General features: G+C 37.1%; 1 protein-coding gene across 10 annotated transcripts in view; it reads right to left on the bottom strand.

The window, feature by feature from the left end:
- The window catches only part of Tanc2 (tetratricopeptide repeat, ankyrin repeat and coiled-coil containing 2), a 339,845-nt gene that overhangs the window by 251,417 nt on the left and 65,378 nt on the right, over window positions 1-23,050 (bottom strand). For all 10 annotated transcript variants that reach the window (XM_006534483.4, XM_006534482.4, XM_006534472.4 and 7 more), the window contains exon 3: window positions 4,397-4,468. In XM_006534483.4, coding sequence (XP_006534546.1) covers window positions 4,397-4,468 — 72 coding nt within the window. The remainder of the gene's footprint in view (window positions 1-4,396; window positions 4,469-23,050) is intronic.

Here is a 23,050-nt window from a genome sequence, read left to right as displayed (position 1 = left end):
CTCTCTCTCTCTCTCCCTCTCTCTCTCTCTCTCCTTCTCTCTCTCTTTCTTTCTTTTTGGAGTATGTTTAGAAAGTTAGAATGAAAGAGTAAATAACCCCCCTAACGTTTGCAATATTGCAGAACACTTAATGTAAGCATTGCTTGTATAGATAAAACTTCAAAATCAGCCATGTCTTTTAGTTAACAGGCCCCCAGACCTTAGCACAACTACCATGATGGAAAAAGTACCACTTGGGCCATAAACTCAGCACATAGATGATATCTCCTACAAAAATGAAAACAAAAGCCTAATCCATCAAACCCATAGTTTTGGGAAAGTCTCTAAATGTGCTAGTTCTGCTTCTGGCTAACTACTCTAAACTGAATTATGTCAGCCCAGAATATGTTTCTGTGCTTAAAAGCTCACCCTAAGAAAGGTTCAGGGTTACTCTAAGATTCTGAACCCCCAGTGTGGTCACTGGCTCTAAGTACTCTTCCATGGTGAATACCCCACAATGTTTCCTGAAACATCGTGTGTGTGTGTGTGTGTGTGTGTGTGTGTGTGTGTGTGTGTGTGTGTGTGTGTGCGCGCACACGAACACATGCATGAGAGATATAAAAGGGTATAGAGTTATAGAGTAAATGGTCCTGGGAGCTCTTTCGAGACCAACACACCAATACAACCACCAGTCTGTAGCTTCAATTCTCATGCTCTTGGTGATCACATCACTTATTTAATGAAATTATTTAGAGTTCAGATTTTTCCCTCTCTCTCTCTTTTTCCTTCTTTTCTTTTTTTCTCCTCCCTCCCCTACCTGAGGCAGGGTTTTTTCTGTGTAGCCCTAGCTGTGCTGGAATTATGTAGATCCAGCTAGCCTTGAACTCACAGAGATCCTGCCTGCTTCTGCCTCCCCAGTGCTGGGATTAAAGGCATATGCCAACATGACCTAGTCAGATATACTCTTACCACTAAGAATATAATATTAACTAAAATAAGCAAATGGATACAACAAAGAATATCAACAAAATAAATACAAAGATAATAAGTACTGAAGAAAAAATAAGAGTGGAAGATGCTTATGCAATTTTGAATAAACTAGAAAAGACATCAGAAATTTCAGTAGATTGTTTTTACATGTCCACTTCAAAAAATTAATCAAGGCACTGCATTTAACCCACCCACCCAGCCAAATCTCTCATTTCCTTCCCCAGGGTGCAGTCTGGGAAGTCTGCACCTTCTAGATCTAGCCTGTGTCCTATATGCAGCGTCCAGGTTTTATCTGGCTACCCCTACTGTGGCGGTCTAAATAAGAATGGTCCCCATAGGCTCATTTATTTAAATGCTTGGTCATGAGAGAATGGCACTACATGAGAGGGATTAGGAGGTATGGCCTTGTTGGATGAAGTATGCCACTGGGGATGAGATATAGGTTTCAGAAGCCCAAGCCAGGCCCAGTAGGCTGGCTGGCTTGTGCGTGCAATCTCTCTCTCTCTCTTTATTTCTCTCTCTCTCTCTCTCTCTCTCTCTCTATATATATATATATATATATATATATATATATTATATATATATATTATATATAATATATATATATATAACTTATTATCTTTATATATATAACCTCTTCCTCCTTCTCCTCTTCCTCCTCTTCTTCCTCCTCCTCTACCTTCTTCTTTTTCTTCTCTCTCTTCCTCCCTCTCCCTCCCTCTCTCCTTCATATCTACAGATCCAGAAATCTTAGCTACTTCTCCAGCATTGTGTCCACCTATGTGCCACCATGCTACCTGCCATGATGACAATGAACTATATCTCAAACTGTTAGCAAGTCCCAATTAAATGTTTTCCTTTATAAGAGTTGCTATGGTCATGGTGTCTCTTCACAGCAAAAGACCATAACTAAGACAATTACCTATGTTGTAACCAACCTCTAGGCTTCTTCTAGGACCCTTCTTACATACCTGCAAACCGACAGGCTCCTCTCATGCTATATCCAACCTTTCCATCCAACCAGATCAACCCCGACTTTGTAGGCTTAGAAAAGAAGGCACATCCTGTACATGGCCCAATCTCCTCTGTCCACCTGACTTTATAACATTCAAGCCATTTCAAACCTCTAGACTCAACCTACCCACACATCCTCAATTCTGACCCAACCTGGTCTACTCATAGCAGACTTAGAACTACCAAAAAGAAATCCACGTGCTCAAAACTCATTGGAAAAATGCAAACATAGTGGATCAAGTCAGTATCTTCCCTCCAAAACCTACTGCTTTTACAAAAACATTTGTCAATGAGAACTTCCTAGATATACAGAATTTAACACAACAATCATAAATTCATCAAAGATTCAAGGAGTTTAAAGAAACACAAGGAAACTGATCAATGAAATTGTGGAAAAAGAACTTAAGGAAAATAAACACCTGAATGATGCCCAAGACAACACAAATCTAAGACAAATGACAATGATGAAAATAACCTCTGGCTTGAGAATGGAACTCAACAGGAGAAAGAAACAGAAGAGGACTCACCCTGAAAGTCCCACAGACTATCTAATAAAAACCTCAACACCAAGCAGGAGAAACCCTCTTTTGCTTTCCTGGTCAAGGTTGTCTAAGAGACTACAAAAATACTATAGACTATTGCTGTTGCCCTTGTTTGACCCCCAGGAGTAGGTTAAGTCCCTATTGCTGAAGACACTATGTACTTCAGTCAGACACAGGGTCTAAAGGCCCCTTAGCTGGAACTGACCTAAATATTTTCTCCCTGAAGCTTTCACACTGCCAGAAGGCACATGCAATCTTCCAAAGGAGGGAAGCAATCAACAGTCTTACCCAGATATAACACCTATGTACAACAACAACTAGTATGGGACAATTATCCTAAGAGAACAGTAGTGGTAAGCATACCGTGGTGATAACCAACAGGTCTCTAACTAGGTTTACATAAGAAGCACTCACCAAGAGGGCAATTATGCTTGATACTGGAAACCTACGCAACTACCCAGAACTAGTCTAGTAAAAGATCTTGCAAGAGAAACTATAATACACCTACAATATAGGTAAAGTAGAGGATTTTTTTTAAAAAGGTAGATAGTTAACAGTATGGTTACTAAACCACATAATCCCTAACTACCCTCTAAATATTTGTCCTTATACCCACACATAAATGTACTTCTCATCTATCATCAAAAGAACTTCTTTTTCCAACAGATGAAGACCATTACAGAGAACTACAACCAATCACAACACAGAGTTATTATGGAGCCCAGTCCTGATGAATACATCTACAGAAAAACTACCATACCTAAGGCTCAGGGAAATTTTAGGAAGAAGGGATGGAAAAATTGTAAGACCCTGAGGATCAGGAAGCTCACTATGAAACACTGTCTCCTAGGAATGTCAGAAGCTGTACTCATGACACTGCACCAGCATGACTGCCTAAGCATGAGCTGTGCCAAAGTGTACTGGAGACAGGCCACCTTGCCTCAACCCTACACAAAACTACAGACAACCAAGGAGTGCTGAGAGTGGAAGAAATAATCTACCCCAGAGAAGAGAACACCAACTGGTTCAGCCCTGAAAACATACATACAAGTAAAATTATACAGACTGAATAACACACACACACACACACACACACACACACACAGAGAGAGAGAGAGAGAGAGAGGAAAAGTTTAGGAAAGGAAAGGAGGAAATGATGTGATTATATAATAATCCGAAAAATAAAAGAAAAACTGAATAGTAGCCTTATCAGAAAAAATTAATAAAAAGCCAAAAATTAAATAGAAAGGGGGAATAAAAGAATCTAAAATAATACAGCAATTTTATCATTTCTTCTCAGATAACTATGACAACAAATATATTGATGAAAAGTTTAAAATACTATATGAAGGGCTGGAGTTGTAGCTCAGTTGTGAGACCCATACAGCCCCTACCCTGTACCACACAAACCGGATGTGGTAGTGCACACCTATAATTCTAGCACTTAGGAAGAGGCCAGACAACCAGAAGTTCAAGGTCAGCCTCGTTACATAGTTGGAGGTAAGTCAGAGCTACATGAGACTGTGACTTGAAAAAAAAAGAAGAAAGGAAGGAAGAAACAAAGGGAGAGAGAAGAAAAAGGAGAGCAGAAGGGGAAAGCCAGTATGTTGTTATACTCCCAACAAATGATGGTGTTAAAATTTTAATTTGTTACTTTTCCAAAGATTAAAAAAATAGCATCTAGACATTTGCCATTAATTCTGGGGAAAAAAATAAGCCTTAATATCATTTTAAAAAGTGACATGAGGCCCCACTGGATTACATCAATAAACATTAAGTGAAAACTTACAATACCTAAAAGAGACCCAGCAAAATCCCAGTCCCCAAATGAAGTTATGAAGAAGGAACAGCTGACACTGAGAAATTTTTACCTTGCCCAGAGCGGCTTTGGCGAGAATCTACACTCGACTGTCTTCGATCCGGTGGTTCCTCGCTTCCTCCATCTGCATTAAATTAAAAACAGCATAAACAGATGAAGAGTTTGGCATAATTCCAGTGACCTCTATATCATAAAACTACTATGTGTATTACTTGTTTTCACTTCTTATAATTAAGATCATTAAAAAATCTTAGGATTTTCTTATGTAAATCAATGGCTATTGCCTCTACTCTTGTAAGGAGGAGTCTGCATTCACATCCAAAACACAAAGCTTTTTTTCCCCTTCACCAAACATACTCATGAAGGAATGAAGAAATTTATTGATTCCAAAGTTTATTTAAAACATTCTAGCTTAGAATCCCTGACCTTTAAACAATATTTAAAAGACAGACAATTGCTTGCCTAAAATATGTCAAATAATTTCAAGAACTGTATGTTTTACTATAGTAAAATGTTCAATAAGACATTTAAAAAAAAATCAACAGGCCTGCCTTTGATTAATTTTTTTAAAAAAAATCAGTAAACTGCAAGTGATTCAATAAGAGATACAAGTAGACAAATCCTGAAGATATTTTACTCATGATTTTTAAAAATTATGTGGCAATACTCATTTCACTATCCATATTTTAATTTTTTAAGAAACAAAAATATATCTCTTTATACATTTTTTAAAACTACAGCAAATATAAGTTCATAAATAATTATATTATATTATATCATATTATATAGAAACAAAGTGACTCATGACAGATGAAAATAGATTTAGAATTCCATAAAGTATATGAAAATTAAAACCAAAAACAAACACAACCAACCAACCAACTAAAAGAAAACAAGAACAGCCTACAATCCATGCTTCATGGTGCACGTCTATACTCCTAGGATTCAGGAGGTTGAAGCAGAGGGGCTGTAGAGATTAACTGTTTCACGTAAACCTAGACAACATAGAGTCAGCCTGAGTTAAATAGCAAACCAAAAATCAAACTAAAGAAAGCTAAAGTGTTAACATAGTGGTCTAAAGTTACACACAGATTTCTTTTCATTTCCATCAAATTTAAAATGTACTAAAGACTCAATAAATAACTTCCACTTATTTCTAACATAATAGAAATAAGAAGCAACAATTATGGGCAGGTTTAAGAAATGCTACTCTTTTTTTCAATTTTTTTATTAGATATTTTCTTCATTTACATTTCAAATGCTATCCCAAAAGTCCCCTATATCCTCTCCCTGCCCTGCTCCCCTACCCACCCACTCTGGCCCTGGCTGTACTGGAGCATATAAAGTTTGCAAGACACTCTTCCCAATGATGGCTAACTAGGCCATCTTCTGCTACATATGCAGCTAGAGACACCAGCTCTGGGGGTACTGGTTAGTTCATATTGTTGTTCCACCTATAAGGTTGCAGACCCCTTCAATTCCTTCGGTACTTTCTCTAGCTCCTCCACTGGGGGCCCTGTGTTCCATCCAATAGATGACAATGAGCATCCACTTCTGTATTTGCCAGGCACTGGCACAGCCTCACAAGAGACAGCTATATCAGGGTCCTTTCAGCAAAATCTTGCTGGTGTACGCAATAGTGTCTGCATTTGGTGGCTGATTATGAGATGGACCCCTGGGTGGGGCAGTCTCTGGATGGTCCATCCTTTGGTCTTAGCTCCAAACTTTGTCTCTGCATGGATATTTTATTCCCTATTCTAGGGAGGAATGAAGTATCCACAAGTTGGTCTTCCTTCTTGATTTTGTTGTGTTTTGGAAGTTGTATCTTGGGTATTTTAGGTTTCTGGGCTAATATCCACTTACCAGTGAGTGCATATCAAGTGACTTCTTTTGTGATTGGGTTACCTCACTCAGGATGATATCCTCCAGATACATCCATTTGCCCAAGAATTTCATAAATTCATTGTTTTTAATAGCTGAGTAGTACTCCATTGTGTAAATGTACCACATTTTCTGTATCCATTCCTCTGTTGAGTGACATTTGGGGTCTTTCCAGTTTCTGGCTATTATAAATAGGGCTGCTATGAACATAGTAGAGCATGTGTCCTTTTTACCAGTTGGAACATCTTCTGGGTATATGCCCAGGAGAGGTATTGCTCGATCTACCGGTAGTACTATGTCCAGTTTTCTGAGGAACCGCCAGACTGATTTCCAGAGTGGTTGTACAAGCTTGCAATCCCACCAACAATTGAGGAGTGTTCCTCTTTCTCCATATCCTCGCCAGCATCTGCTGTCACCTGAATTTTTGATCTTAGCCATTCTGACTGGTCTGAGGTAGAATCTCAAGGTTGTTTTGATTTGCATTTCCCTGATGATTAAGGATGTTGACCAGTTTTTCAGGTGCTTCTCAGCCCTTCAGTATTCCTCAGTTGAGAAATCTTTGTTTAGCTCTGTACCCCATTTTTTAATGGGGTAATTTGAATTTCTGGAGTCCAGCTTCTTTAGCTCTTTGTATATATTGGATATTAGTCCCCTATCAGATTTAGGATTGGTAAAAATTCTTTCGCACTCTGTTGGTGGCCTTTTTGTCTTATTGACAATATCTTTTGCCTTACAGAAGCTTTGCAATTTTATGAGGTCCCATTTGTCGATTCTTGATCATACAGCACAAGCCATTGCTGTTCTGTTCAGGAATTTTTCCCCTGTGCCCATATCTTTGAGGCTTTCCCCCACTTTCTCCTCTATAAATTTCAGTGTCTCTGGTTTTATTTGGAGTTCTTTGATCCACTTAGACTTGAGCTTTGTACAAGGATAGATAAGAATGGATCAATTCGCATTCTTCTACATGATAACTGCCAGTTGTGCCAGCACCATTTGTTGAAAATGCTGTCTTCTTTCCACTGGATGGTTTTAGTTCCCTTGTCAAAGATCAAGTGACCTTAGGTGTGTGGGTTCATTTCTGGATCTTCAATTCTATTCCATTGATCTACTTGTCTGTCCCTGTACCAGTACCATGCAGTTTTTATCACAATTGTTCTGTAGTGCAGCTTAAGGTCAGGCATTGTGATTCCACCAGAGGTTCTTTTATTGTTGAAAATGGTTTTTGCTATTCTAGGTTTTTTTGTTATTCCAGATGAATTTGCAAATTGCCCTTTCTAACTCAGTGAAGAATTGAGTTGGAGTTTTGATGGGGATTGCATTGAATCTTTAGATTGCTTTTGGCAAGATAGCCATTTTTACTAGATTAATCCTGCCAATCCATGAGCACAGGATCTTTCCATCTGAGATCTTTGATTTCCTTCTTCAGAGACTTGAAGTTCTTGTCATACAGATCTTTTACTTCCTTAGTTAGAGTCATACAAGGTATTTTATATTTTTTGTGACTATTGTGAAGGGTGTTGTTTCCCTAATTTCTTTCTCAGTCTGTTTATTCTTTGTGTAGAGAAAAGCCACTGATTTGTTTGAGTTAATTTTATATCCAGCTACTGCACTGAAGCTGTTTATCAGGTTTAAGAGTTCTCTGGTGGAATTTTTAGGGTCAGTTATATATACTATCATATCATCTGCAAATAGTGATATTTTGACTTCTTCCTTTACAATTTGTATCTTCTTGTTCTCCTTTTGTTGTCAAATTGCTCTAGCTAGGACTTCAAGCACTATATTGAATAGGTAGGGAGAGAGTGGGCAGCCTTGTCTAGTCCCTGATTTTAGTGGGATTGCTTCAAGAGAAACGCTACTTTTATTCTGTCATCCATGCTCTTTTCTGCTGCTTAGAGAGCTTGTCTTGACGTTTACCTCTTTTTAAATGCAGGGCTTATATTTAAATTTATTATGGAAATAAAGTTTTTAAGAGTACATTTACCCTATGTATCAGTGACTAATATATATCAAGTATAATTTATCAATTTTTATTCTGTTGTATAGGACCTATGTAGTAGGTACTGTGAGACCCTGGCTTAAAGCGTTTCTCCCTGAAAGGTAGAGCCCCTAGGACATTTCCCCAAGCTTGTTTTCCCTGATCTTTAAAAGTACAGCTAGAAAGAAGTTCTTTTTTCTCTATAGCCAGCAAAAAGCCTTTTTGTTTCTATACTTTACAACCAGAGATGCCTGCCTTCCTGTGCCGAGGACACAGAGATGACAATTCGGAAAGAACTCACTCCCCACTCCTGCCTTGTAAATTTCACCAAGGACACTCTCCTCCCAACTCCTCCCAATTTCTCAGCTAGCTGTTAAAAGCCCCCTCCTGTCACCGCTCAGGGTTGAACTCCCCTGCCCTGCGAGGCTGATAATAAAACCTCTTGCAGTTTGCATCAGGTGTGGTTTTCTCTCCGGACATTGGGGTGTTGGCCAGCTCATCCTGGGACTTGAGCGGAGGCCCAGCATCCGGGGTCTTACAGTACCATGAGGGTCAGCATCAGTTAATTGATTTCATAAATATAATAGTTGTAAATATAGAAAATAATTGGCAGGAAATATTTATATTTGAGTCTATTATGAGCTTGGTAACTTAATATTCTGCTACTAGCAAGATTTTTAAAATAATGCAGCAAATCAAACGATGCAACACAAAGCTGTATTTGTGTCAGTATAAAAACATTTTAAAAATAAACACAGTTCAAATATTATATACCTGATAAACATGCTAAGAAAACAAAAGACTACTTGAAATACAAGGTTATGAATCTTTCCTTTAAGTTAGGTGGTGGTGTACCCCTTTAATCCCTCAAAAGGCAGAGTGGTTTGAGGCCATTAATTATGATCTACAGAGTAGATTCTAGGACAACCAGGGCTAGACAAACGAAACTTTGTCTTGAAAAACCAAAGAATCTTTCCTTTAATATAATAAGACAAAAAATTAAAGCAAAAAGGTTCCTATACATTATTATTCCAGAATGAGTTATCTGCCTTGGTTGAAATTAAAACTCAAATTTTTCACAATGCTGGAAGCTGCTATACAGGTAGCAAGGGGATGAAAGTCAACAATGGTACTTTACAGCTTTAGACCTTGCATGCTGTAACACCATCTTGCTGGGCAAGAGGTGCTTACCACTGTAATAATGGCACAAGTATTATGGTAGTAACCAGCTGATTTCTAATTGAGAGCCACTCTGTAGGAGGAAGTTCATGTGTTAACATAGTCAAAGGTCCATGGCTGGTAAGTCCTAGGGAAAATTTACTACTATTCTGCTATTGAACATATTTATGTTTATGTCCACAGACTAATACTGTCCTCAGCCTTAATCAAGGAAGTTTCTCTTTAGAGCAAACAGCTGTTAAATCAAGTCAAGGGGCTAACAATGAATGATTGTTAAGTAGCATGCTCTGCATTGAGTAGGCCTCTCTAGGCCCAGGAAACATAAAAAAGAGAGGCACAAAACATGTAGGAAACAAACAACAGAGAAGAATGCCATAAAACATCCACTTAAGGGCATGACAGCAAAGATACCCATAAACTCCTAACAGCTGCTGCTGCTGCTCAGTCTTGTAAGGCTGCATAAGACTGAGTCAGGGAAAAAATGTCAGACATAGATAGGAGAGAGGTACATGGGTTCCCACCTTATCCAGGACACTAAAAGCAGTCAAGGGCTGCTGGATGCTAGGAAATCATTGTCTTAAGTGATGTAGCCCTTGATTAGTTAATTCACGCTCCAGGGAGATAGCCTCACACCCATGCCACACATGAGCGACCCTGTTTAAAACCAATATATCACAAAGCAAAATAAAAACAAAACAAAAAGAAGTACAAGTGTGATGGTGACTTGGTGAGAAGAAGGTGAAGTACTGATGGGGGTGGGAGGAAGAAGAGAGACCATGAAAGGATGAATGTGTTACAGGTGTGCAAAATTGTCAAAGGATAAATTAAGAACTAAAGAGACTTAAAAACTTCTAGTTATTTTTAAGGAAATGTCTATGTTTACATCATTTTAACTCTACATTCTAAATAAACAATTTTACAGATTCTTTTTAATGTTTGATATTTTATTTTATGTATTTATTTATTTTAGTTTTTCAAGTCGGGTTTTTTTTTTTTTTTCTTCTGTGTAGCCCTAGCTGTTCTGGAACTTACTTTGCAGACCAAGCTAGCCTTGAATTTAGAGATCTGCCTGCCTCAAAGTGCTAAGACTAAAGGTGTGTGCCACCACACCTGGCAACACATGACATTTTAACTGGACCAACTCAAAGTTAGAATGTGTTGTTATTTTAACCCTCTAAAGAGGTCTTTCATGTCAGACGTTCATGAATTAATATCCAAAATGCCCAAAAATCTTCAAGATTTTCGTTTAACTTGTATTTCCCTTATTAATAGTAAAATTGAAACTGGGATGATGGCTATGTAGCTAAGATACTTGCTGCACCAGAACAAGGACCTATTAACTCTAGCACTGAATGGGCATAGAAATGCCAACCCTGAGGGTTCAATAACCAGCCTGCCTGGCTAAACAGTAAGCTTCCAGTCAAGTTAGACACCTCTTGCAAAAATGTAGGGTGGATAAGCAATTGAGATGACATACGTATAATGTTTGCTCTCCCCACCTGCATAAGTGAGTCATGTGTATGTGTGTACTCTCTTCTAAATATAACAGACCTTAAAAAGCAAATTGATTTATTCAAAAATGAGTGAAGTTAAAATATTCCACTGGCTATTTGGTTGTGTAATCTTGTTTCTATCCTATTTTTGCTACTCTGTGTGTGGGAGGCAAGACCTTGTACATGCTCAGTGAAACACAATCACTTGAGTGACATCTGCAGCTCATTGTCATATCTTCTAATCTTTGCAATTCTGGAAACTCCTGTTTCATTTTTCTCAGATTAATTTCTAGACCTTTGGTTTTATATTTTAATTGATTGATTAATCAACAGTAACTGGATATGAATTTCTTTACATTTTTCTGTTTAAGGTTCAGTGAGTTTCTTTTGATAAATATGACAAACATTCAGCTATTGTTTAAATAATATTTCTATTTCTCTTCTTCTGGAACTACAATGGCACAAATGTTGACCTTTTGTTTCTGTTTTACGTATCTCTGAGGCTCCCCGTTTGTTTGTTTCTCTGTAGATCTTGATAATTTGTATTTATATGATTTCAAGGTCATAGATTCCTGTGCTAACTCTATCCCATTAGATGATCCTACAAAGTACCTTTTTTCTTTGGTTATTATATTTTAGTTTTAAATTTCTTTTTTTCTTTTTTTTTTTTTAGTTTTAAATTTTCTATTAGATTCCTTTTTTGTCTTCTATTTCCTCATTAAAACTTTTGTCATTTTGAGAAAGTTCATATAATTGCTGTTCAAACATTTCTTTCTTTTTCTTTTTTTTTTTTTTTGGTTTTTTGAAACAGGGTTTCTCTGTATAGCCCTGGCTGTCCTGGAACTCACTCTGTGGACCAGGCTGGCCTCGAACTCAGAAATCCACCTGCCTCTGCCTTCTGAGTGCTGGGATTAAAGGTGTGCACCACCACACCCGGCCTGTTCAAACATTTTTATAAGTCATCTTTGTCTAGTAATTTCACTTACTCACCCAGATATTAACAACTATTATCTTTTCCTTTATAAACTGGTATTTCCTAGTTCTCTGGACATCAATTTTATATTAATTTGTTAATCTTTGTGTGTAATTTTAGAATAAATCTGAGCGATCTCAATATTTTAAATTATGATTTAAGTCTTTCCTTCTCTTTTTCTTTCTTTCTCTCTTTTTTAATTCTTTAATCGTTATCCCTCTCCTGGTCTGCTCTCTGACTGTTCTTCATCCCACCCTTCTATTTCCAAGAGGTGTTCTTCATCCCACCCTTCTATTTCCCCCCACCCCCTCCATCTCCAAGAGGATGTCCCTCAACCCCATCCCACCAGACCTCCCCACTCCTTGGGGCCTCAAGACTTCTTTATCTGGAAAATGTGAACTCCACTCTTGAAAGCTTTTATTCACAGTTTTATTCTCACCTATCTTGCCTATGTGCCATCCAGTGGTTGGTCTATGTTTTGGTCAGTGATCTCTAGGATCAATCTTAAAACTCTTTCATATGATAATTATGGTCAAAGCAACTGTAAAGATTAGGTGTGAACCTTAGTGTTTATAAGTTTCTCATCTTCTTTTCTTGAGGTCTCCTCTACAGTCCTCAGTATGTTCCAGTTTCCTGGTATTCTTAGAAAACGAACTGTAGTAAACAGCTCTACTATTAGAGAAGGTTCTCCTCTCAGAATTTTATCTTATGTGGGTTCTCACCTTCAATAACAAGATGGACAGACAGAGCAAGAAGAAAAGAAAACAAGGAGGTTAGGGAGGACTTCTATATGATCTCCCTGCGTGAGAAATACTCTTTTCCATTCCTCTAATCAGATCTAGAAAGCTTCTATTGAAGATTTCTCTGTCTATAGCCTGGTGCCATTTAGCTGCAGTAAGCTCTAACTAGCAGATATCAGAGGAAAAGAAAATCCTAAATTCATGAATGGTTCAGACTTCCCCCACAATGTTCTCACTGCTCCTTCCTTTTCAGTCCTCAAGGAATTATCTCATGCACTGTGTTCAGGATAGCTGCAATCACAGTAGGAAAGGCTGTGTGGCCCCATCTCATGCAGAGCTGCGCTTGACTTCATATTATGAGGCTGCACCAGACTTTTTATTGTATGCTTTAAACACGAATCTCTTTTTCATGACAGGGCATGAATTTGTCTACTGTCTCTATCATTTGTTCATATTCATCGATTTTCCAGACCATACTAACAGACTCATTCAATACAGACTCAAACTCCATGACACTTTCACAGACTCAAGTTCTAAGTAAGTCCTTGTAGACCCAGAAACCTGGCCCACTACCCTGTTGATTCACATACTAAGCAACTTTCTAGAAAATCTAGCAGCAATCCTACCTATCTATAGATACAGCCAGACAGCCTGCCTAGAATCTCTGCATGAGCTAAATGGTAAAGAACTTTCTCAGCAAAATCCAATCCATAAGGGGCAGAATAGACACTTATTTCTGCAAACATAAAACCAATACAAGGCCATAAGGGTAATGAATAAGATATGTGACACCACCAAAGGAACAAAACTTAAAAACATCCTAAATAAACAGAACTATGAACTACTTGATCAAGACTTTGAAATAATAATCATAAAGAAATTCAGCAAGCCACAAGAAAACACAGATAACAAAATGAAATCAGGTAAACAATACTTCAACAAAATGAGAAACTGAGAAACAGGAATTAAAAAAAAAGTCACACATGAGGCAGGCACAGTATCACATACCTCTAAACCTACTATTTGGTGGGAGGATGAAGAAGGATCACAAGAGTTTGAAAGCAGCCTTGGCTACGCAGGGAAAAGCTGTCTCAAAATAAATCATTGAAGTTTGAACTAATCAGCACAATTTCTGAACTCAAATTTTTCATAGAGCATATTTAATCAAAGAAAAGAAAGAATCAGTGAGTTCACAGGTCATCCTGACAAAAAGAGGGAACATAGGATGCAAGGAGTATTACAAAGCAGACCAATGCACACATGAAGAGAAAGGAGTAAAGAATATCTACTTAAAGAAACAGTAATAGAAAAAGTCCACAATCTACAGAAATAAGCATTCATATCCATGAAGCCCAAACATCCAATATAAAGATACCTTTACCAAGATATACTATAATTATATTCTCAAAGCAAAGACAAAGACAAAGAGTTTTCTGTTTGTATTTTGTTTTCATTGTTGCTTATTTTGATTATGGTGTCGGTCACCATGCTTCACTGTATTTCAGTTGTGTTTTGGAGACAGAATCTATGTAGTACAGGCTGGCCTTGAAACCTACCTCCATTCTACATTAGCAAGAAACAACTATGTAAGTGGTTGATAAAAATCCATAGACAAAGATATTAACTACCATGATATGTCCAAAGTTCTGAAAGAAAACAAACTTCCAACCAAGAATACTTCAGTCCTTCAGAAACAAAGGAGAGATGAGAAAATGTTCCCATATAAACAAAAGTTTCTGTAGGTTCATCACCACTAAGCCTATCTTATAAAAAATAAAGGAAAATCATCCAGTTGAGATGAAAATGTGTTAAATAACAGCATAAAAACAAAGTTATAAATCTGTAAAAGTTAGAAGATAGTCAAATTTTGAATACACTGATTCTGTAATGATGTTAGATAAATAACTTTTAATTGTAAACAAAAGATCTTTCTGGGCTAGAGAGATGGATAAGTGGTTCAAAGTACCAGTTGTCCTTCCTGAGGTCCTGAGTTCAATTCCAAGCACCACAAGGTAGCTCACAACTGTCTATTTAATCTGATGTCCTTTTCTAATTCCCTATTCTGCATGCAGGCATACATGCAAATAGGGTACTCACATACAGTAATAAATTAAAAATATTTTTTAAAAGTTAAGATAAAAATGTTTTTAAAATATTTAGTTATCATACTTTGAAAATAGCTGCCTATAGGTCAAAGGCAGCATTTCAGCAATAAGTTTCCTCCAAGGATATATCCATGTTCATACAATTTATACATTATTGGTAAATTGACTGTGTAAAATTGTACATTTGGAAACTATGGTATTAATAAAATGAGAAATTAAAGTATATATTCTTTATGTGTTTGATGTTATGAGCTTAAACTAAAGATACTTCATGGTAATCAAAAAGAAAAAGGTAATAAGTAAACACAGAAGAGAAAGAATATCCTAAGAAAATAATAATATTAAAATATCAAAGAAAGTAGCAAGAAGAATGAACAAAGGAACGATAAAAGTAAGAAAACTAACAAAACGGCAATAGTAATTCATTATCTATCAATAGCTATGTAAATATCAACTCTCCAATCAACAGACAAAAAGTAGTTAATGGAGGGAAAAAAATTTAACTGTATGCTGCCTGAAGAGAGATTCATTTTAGCAGTAAGGACACAAATAAGCTGAAATTGTGAAAGGAATGGAAAACTGTGTATAAACAGTAACCAAAGGAAAGCAGGTTGGCTACTCTAATATTGGATTTACTTACAGAGAGCTGGTATCGGTTTACTGATGGGGGTGTTAGTAACCCAGAGGCAGTCACACTGAATATCTCTACTCAATATATATGAGGACATTTTGTAGTTATGACAGACTTTCTTTTTAACTGTTTGGATGTTAGTCTGATACAACTAACAACAACTATTTATATCAGACAAAATACAACTTTAGACATTTTTGAAAACAATATTAAGGTTCCTCAAAACTTAAAAACTGTAGTTCCAAATGAAGTGTATCAACAGAAATTAAATCACTATATGCAAGAGATATATGTAGTGTCATGTTCATTGCAGCGTTTTCTATTGTAAGTAAGATACAGAATCAACTAAAGTGCTCATGAATGGATGGATGGATTTTAAAAAACCTACAAAGCACTACTACTCAGACTTTAAAAAGCAATAAATCTTGTCACTTACAAAAAACATGGACAATGCTAACTAAAGTAAATCAGCCCCAGAATGAAAAATACTATATTATCTCATTTATATGTTGAACTAACTAAAAGGACAAAATTATAGTTGTCAAGGACTCCAGGAAATAGGGACATACTGCTCCAAGGCTTTAAAGTTTCAGTGAGACAGGGAAATATGATGATATGGTGTGTGTGTGTGTTTTTTTTTTTACAGAAAAGCTGCTACAACAGCACAGGGGGAACCCACAACCCCTTCACTTAGTTCCTTCTATAATCATCTGTTACAACTAATGAATCTATATTTTATTTAGTTCCCCTTAGTTTTATCTAATGTCTTTTTTGTGTTCTAGAATAGCCAATTACATTTAGACACCATGTCTCCATAGGACTCTCAGACTGACAGTTTCTTAGACTTTAATGTTTTGAGGAATGTTCCTCAATTACAATTTTCTGATGTCTTCCTCATATGAAAACAAGGTTATAAGTTTTTGGAAGAAGCCACATGTTAGATCCCAAAGAAACCCAAGAAAAATGGCCGAAGAGTGCTACATATGTACACCACTCAATCTTCAACAAAACCCTATGCAATATAAATGAATTTTTGCCTTAATAGATTACTATTTCTCTCCTACATAAATTCAAATCCATTACTCTACTGGGTGAACTCCTAATCAACTATATGTTTATTAATTGGAAAAGACTGTCTACCTGTTAGAAATAAATTCAGGGTCTCAGCAAATAAGACCACCACTCCAATTAAAGTGTCTCAACAAGGCAAAACTTCGCTTCTTATCAGAAGGCACTGTTACTCAGCAATGCAGAAGAGCAAGCACACTGGGACAGAAAGGTCATTTGGCTTTTAGTCTAATATCGACTAAAATATCTTTTCCACATTGGCTAGAGCACAACCTCACAGTCTTTTGCAATTCCTTAGTTTTAAAAGAATGGTACAAAGGCAATGAAGGAAAGGGGGAATGTGTCATTAGTGTAAGTAATTAGTGTAAGTTCTGAGAATACAGCATCGTCTTTGTGTAAACAAAAATTGTACCAAATAAAGGGGCTTAAAACATTTGCATAAAGGTTTTACAAGATGGTGTAATGTAAAGATGTGAGGTCCTTGTTGTAAATAAATGTTTTACAGTGCTTGACAGAACAGAAAAGACTAATATTTAATGTTTCTTACAAATAAAATCCTTTACAAAGCTCCACTTGGATATATCAATTATTCGCAAAGCTCATAATATCCAAACATGAAACTCTCTCTTGCTCTCTTATTCAGGCCTAACTCTATTGTAGTTCTTCACTTGAATGAATTCAGAACTGAAATCTTGATGAACAACTTGATTTGATTAAAAAGCATCTATGATTAGTAAAGGATATCTCTGAATGCAGCTGGGTGAAAGTTTCCAAAAAGGATTAGCTTTTAGGATGAGGGACCACCCTTAAATATGTCTTCATGCCATAGCCTAGGGATCCAGATAGGATAAAAAGGGAAGAAAAAAAACCAGAAAAAAATGAAAAGAAAGTCCACCAAAGCAGGTTTCCTAGCTGCCATGTGAGAAACTGTTCTGCTCGGCCATGCTAGGCTTTGTTCAGACTTAGTTCACCAGATTTATGTGGTGGCTGAGACTAAATCCAGCGCTCTGTACATGTTAAACAAGCATTCTAAATTCCAATCCATACATGTGTTTTAAGTACTTTGCATAATATGCTCTTGAACTCCTAATCCTTCTGCCTCCACCTCAGGAGTTCTGAGGACTAGCAGAAAGAATGGGAACAGGCAACCTCAGGAGGTAGGAGGTTGGGGTGACCCTCCAGAATGCACCAGAGTCCTGGGGGGTGAGAGACTCTCAGGACTCAAAGGGGGGGGACCTTAGATGAAATGCCCTACATTGGGGAGAGGGAACTTACAGAGCCCACCTCCAGAAGGCAGACAGGGCATCAAGTGAGGGATGGGGGTACCATCCCACAATCACATCTCTGATCCATAATTGTTCCTGTCTGAAAGAATTACAGGGATTGAAATGGAGAGGAGACAGAGGAAAAGAAGATCCAAAAGTGGGATCCAGCTCAAGGGGAGATTCCCAGGCCTGACACTATTACTGCGGCTATGGAGCACTCACAAAAAGGGACCTAGAATGACCACACTCCAGAAGACCCAACAAGCAGTTGAAAGAGTCAATTGAAGATATTTGCACCCAACCGATGGACAGAAGCAGCTGACCCCTGTTGTTGAATTAGGGAAAGGCTGAAAGATGCTGAGGAGAAGGGTGACCCTGTAGGAGTACCAGCAGTTTCAATTAATCTGGATTCCAAAGATCTCTCAAACACTGGACCACCAAACAGACAGCATACACCAGCTGATATGAGGCCCCCAACACACATACAGTAGAGGACTTCCAGGTCTATTTTCATTCAGAGATGATGTACCTAACCCTCAAGAGAGTGGAGGCCCCAGGGAGTTTAGAGGTCAGATGGGGTGGGGGTGACATCCACATGGAGACAGGGTCATGGGGAGGAAGTATGGTATGTGGAACAGTCAGAGGGTGGAGTGGGGTGGAGATGGGAATAAAATCTGGAGTGTAAAAATTAATTAAAAAATATTTCCTAAAATAAAGATCTATGGGTACTGTCATTTTGAAAACTATACCTGAAGTCTTATCTCTAATTTTGTCCTATTATTTTCTTCTACCTTTAGTGTATACTAATCTAAAATGCTAATAAATACATAGAACTCTCAGAAACTTCTCCCCCAATTCCCTTAATTCTGAGACGATAACAAGTTCCTCCTCTTTTGTTATACCTTAACTGTATATCATTTTGAAAAAAATTATAAACAATACCCTCAAAAACTACCTCAGCTTTAGAATTACACAATATCAATGACAGGTAAATAAACTGCAACAAGAGATTTCCTTGTTTGGTTAAACGTTACAAACGTTATAAACGTTATAAAGTCTTAAGTTTTTAAGCTATAAAAAAACTATACATTTTCCTTTGATAAAAGTATTCATTTATGGTCTGAGCTCATCATCATCTCACTGTATAAAACCCTCTCTCAACAAATGGGCATCTTAATTACATCTAGCTCTACTGCAAATTTACTAATCCTTGCCCGCCAGTTTGCTTTTAGCTTGTGACCCTTCCAGCCAGCTGCCTTCAGCCCAACTCTATTAGCACATCAGATAACTTACAAAATAAGCACAGAATGGAACCTGTATGATAGAGTTGGTGCTTATGGAAATACCTGTATCAGAGTCCTTTTAAAATATGCTTTCTTTTATGATTTTTGTCAATTTCAAAATAATTTGATGTCTTTATTTAGATACTGATCCTGGCTCATAGTAATTGTCCCTCTCCCAGACTCTATAACGTTAACCTAATACTGCCAAAAGATACAAATTTTTGCTAGACATGGTGGCACATGCCTTTAATCCCAGCACTGGGGAAGCAGAGGCAGGCAGATCTCTTGAGTTTGAGGCCAGGCTGGCCTACAGAGTGAGTTTCAGGACAGTCAGAGCTACAAAACAAAACAAAACAAAAACAAAAACAAAAACAAAAAACCAAAAAAAACAAAAAAACAAAAAAAACTGTCTTGAAAACACAAACAAAACAAAAAATATTTTTCTAAGAAATGTTTTAAATATTTTCTGTTAAAAACAGAGTGTGGCATCTTTGTTACTGTGATTTAAGGTACAGCCCAGCAAATGATCTAGCCAATAATAAACCAATAATAAATATATGAAAGCTAAGATATTTTTATTCCCCCATCTCAATATTTCTATAGTTGCCAGGAAAGAGCAAGAATTCTCCAATTGGCCTAGCAAACACAGAAGTGGATGCTCACAGTCAGCTAATGGATGGATCACAGGGCTCCCAATGGAGGAGCTAGAGAAAGTAGCCAAGGAGCTAAAGGGATCTGCAACCCTATAGGTGGAACAACAATATGAACTAACCAGTACCCCGGAGCTCTTGACTCTAGCTGCATATGTATCAAAAGATGGCCTAGTCGGCCATCACTGGAAAGAGAGGCCCATTGGACACGCAAACTTTATATGCCCCAGTATAGGGGAACGCCAGGGCCAAAAAGGGGGAGTGGGTGGGTAGGGGAGTGGGGGTGGGTGGGTATGGGGGACTTTTGGTGTAGCATTGGAAATGTAAATGAGCTAAATACCTAATAAAAAATGGAAAAAAAATTCTCCAATTGCTTTCAGCTTGCAGCATCCTATTCTTTGAATAGCAATTATAGTGTGTTCTTCCTAAATATCACTTTAAAAGGCAACTACTTAATGCAGTTTTACTGTAATGGAGAATGGTGGGGTTGAGCAGTTTCTGTTAGTATTCTGTTCTTCCAACTTTTCACCATGTTCTCCTCCGTCTCTCAACAAATTCCACTCATTCATACTTCATGAATGTCCTAAAAATTGCTACTCATTAACCCATTCTATCACTTGAAGCTATTTTTGAAGAGAGTCTTCTTTCAATAAATAGTGCTATCTAGAAAGTTTATTAATTTAGTAAGACATAACACTCTCTTAGTAAGAACAAAGGGAAAGAGTTGTTTGCTGACAAGAACAAAGCCTGCAGGTTATTCAAAGAAAAGAATTAAGTAGGGGCCTCAGAACCTCAATTTCTCCAAGGCATCTGTTGTCACTGTGATGCTAGAGCTAAGCACCCAGGCTGCTGTGGAAGCCTCTGGTTAAAAAAGATTTCAAGGCTGCTGTTTCTTGTGAGGAACCAATCAGATTTCTTTGTTTCATCTGCAACATTCCATCAGGGTTATATAACATTTGGATACATGAAACATTCTAATAATACAGTATGTTTCACTCTATAGTTAACTATTTGCTGTCATAAATTTTGGCACATAAAAATACCATATTTTTTGTTGTTCATAAAAAAACAAAACAGAATTATACCACAGATTTTTTTTTTTAATTTCTGAGGCAATAGAGCTAATTTGCTCTGTCTAAAAGAAACTATTCTTGAGAGTGCATAAGTGCACTCTGCAGACTACTAAGATTGATGCTGACTCTGTATTATTCCTGTCTTCAGTAAAGTGGGTGAGGTAATCTAACATAGTAGCAGACAGACATACAGTTGTTAATTCTAATCACATACAAATGTCCTTACTATGGAATAAAACATTATAAATAGATTTAAAAATCAGTCTGTCTGCATTACATGTCTTAATACCACATAAAAATCTAGTATTTAAAATGTCTCAATAAATATTTGCTCAAATAAGAAAACCTGGACTTGGACTTTCTTACCCACAACACTAAGTGACCAAAATAATATACCAGCATCATTGTTATCTACGTGATCAGAATCCGTGCCATAAAGTCATCATGGAATCTCACAAGCAGTCTTCCTCTCAGCGAGAGAAAATGCTGCCCAAGAAACATACTGATTTTCTGTGCTAGTAAAACAACTCAAATGTTTAAACCGTCTTAAGCTAGAGCTTGTGAATATCATATATTCTTTTTAAAACTCAAAAGTCATCCCACAGATGATAGTCACAAATCAGCACAGGATTAAAATAGTAGCCAAAGCATAAAAAAGAAGAATCTGTTGGGTGTGGCTTAAGAAAATGTCTACAGTCTCAACTGGACACTCCTTAGTTACAGGCAGCTAAAGAAACCCAAAATATACACATACAGAAGTAAAGTGCTTTGTAGGGAGTGGGACTAAGCCTTCATGATTTTTAGCGTTCAATGTTAAACTGTTTCACTAGTGCTTCTAACACTACAGTCTGGGATCAATACTGAGATAGCTTAGGAAGCCAACAACAGTGAAATTTTACTTGTCCTACTTCCTTCCTCTCCTTTATTTCACACTCACTGTCAACATGGCCGTTCTTACAAACATTTTGCTTTCACAGAAGAGGTAATCATTTCAGTCATGACTATGTGCAATGCGAACTCACTGCATTACAGTCATCAATAAAATATGAAGTGCCAACTCTAGTGCTCATCCTACTGATGTTTTTCCCTGTCTCACTGGAGAATGATTTCTTCTATTATAAAATGAACAATATAAGGAAAGAAACATTGGCAAGAACTCAAACAAATATGCAGCAGAGAAAATACAAAACCCACTAAGAGTTTACTTAAAAACAAAGCCAAGCTAATACTAGTAGGAAAAGAAAACCTTTCATAACACACACACACACACATATATATATATATATATATATACACACCAGCCACATACATTTTATAAAACAAATCTGTTCGTAAGCTACCATGTATGCACTTACTAATGTTATACATGAAATATAGCAGAACCTCTACACACAGAGGGCATGCAGATTTCACAACTGTAATAGTTTCATTCCTAAATGGTCATCATCAAATATTAAAAGAGCTACGGAAATCTGACATGCCGATCTCTGCCTGAGCCTCTAGACTTGTTAAGCAATCTCTTTTCTGATCAGTGTAGCAGACCCACCTCTGAATCATACTGACGGTTCTTTTCCCCCAAGTCCTGAGCTTGCTGCACCATTTTGTCTGTCTTCTGGACAGTAGGGGAATCAGCAGAACAGCATCGAGGAGTGCACTGGAGTCAGCAGAGTCAGTGCCAGCCTCCTACTGCAGCCTGTATATTGAACGCACTCAAACCCACAGGTGCCTACGTAAAATCCTCCAGCTGCAGCCTGCAAGTCAGTGCTTCCTTGGCAGTAAATCTGTATGCTACCTCCACTTTGCTTTAGCCAACAAATGACAGAATGTACAACAACATGACACTTTTGAAAAAAGAATGTTTACATAAAATGCTCACATTATCTGTAGTAAGTAGGAAAAAAGTATGACTTTAAAAAAATCATGAAGACTAAACAGATATTGCTTAAATGGAAATGCATTTCACATGGTACTAAATTTCAAACGGAAAACATTAAAAATTAACAATTTACATCCTCTTAGGAATAATATAAAAATTATTTTATATACCTAGTCTATTATATACAATTATAGAAACAGGAATAATTCTATTTTTGTTCATAAAATTATTAGAAGAAAATATAAATATATGTTGAAAGGCAAAGTTAACTAATGCTCAATGAATGACAGACAAATCAAGAAACAGACACTAAGGGTTTTCACATCAACTTCAAACACATACACTATCATCCAATCAGAATTATAAAATTCAAAAAGTAGAGGGCGAAATACATTAGAGACAAATAAGTCTAACTCTTAGTTCTTCAGATGAATAAATTAAGGACCAAAGAGCTTAAAGCTGAGGTACCTTCTCAAGGTCACACAGCTATCCAGTACCAGAACCTGCCCTTCTA

Source organism: Mus musculus, chromosome 11, assembly GCF_000001635.26.
Source record: "Mus musculus strain C57BL/6J chromosome 11, GRCm38.p6 C57BL/6J".
In the NCBI taxonomy this organism is placed as follows: domain Eukaryota; kingdom Metazoa; phylum Chordata; class Mammalia; order Rodentia; family Muridae; genus Mus; species Mus musculus.
This window is presented reverse-complemented; position numbering and strand designations above follow the sequence as displayed.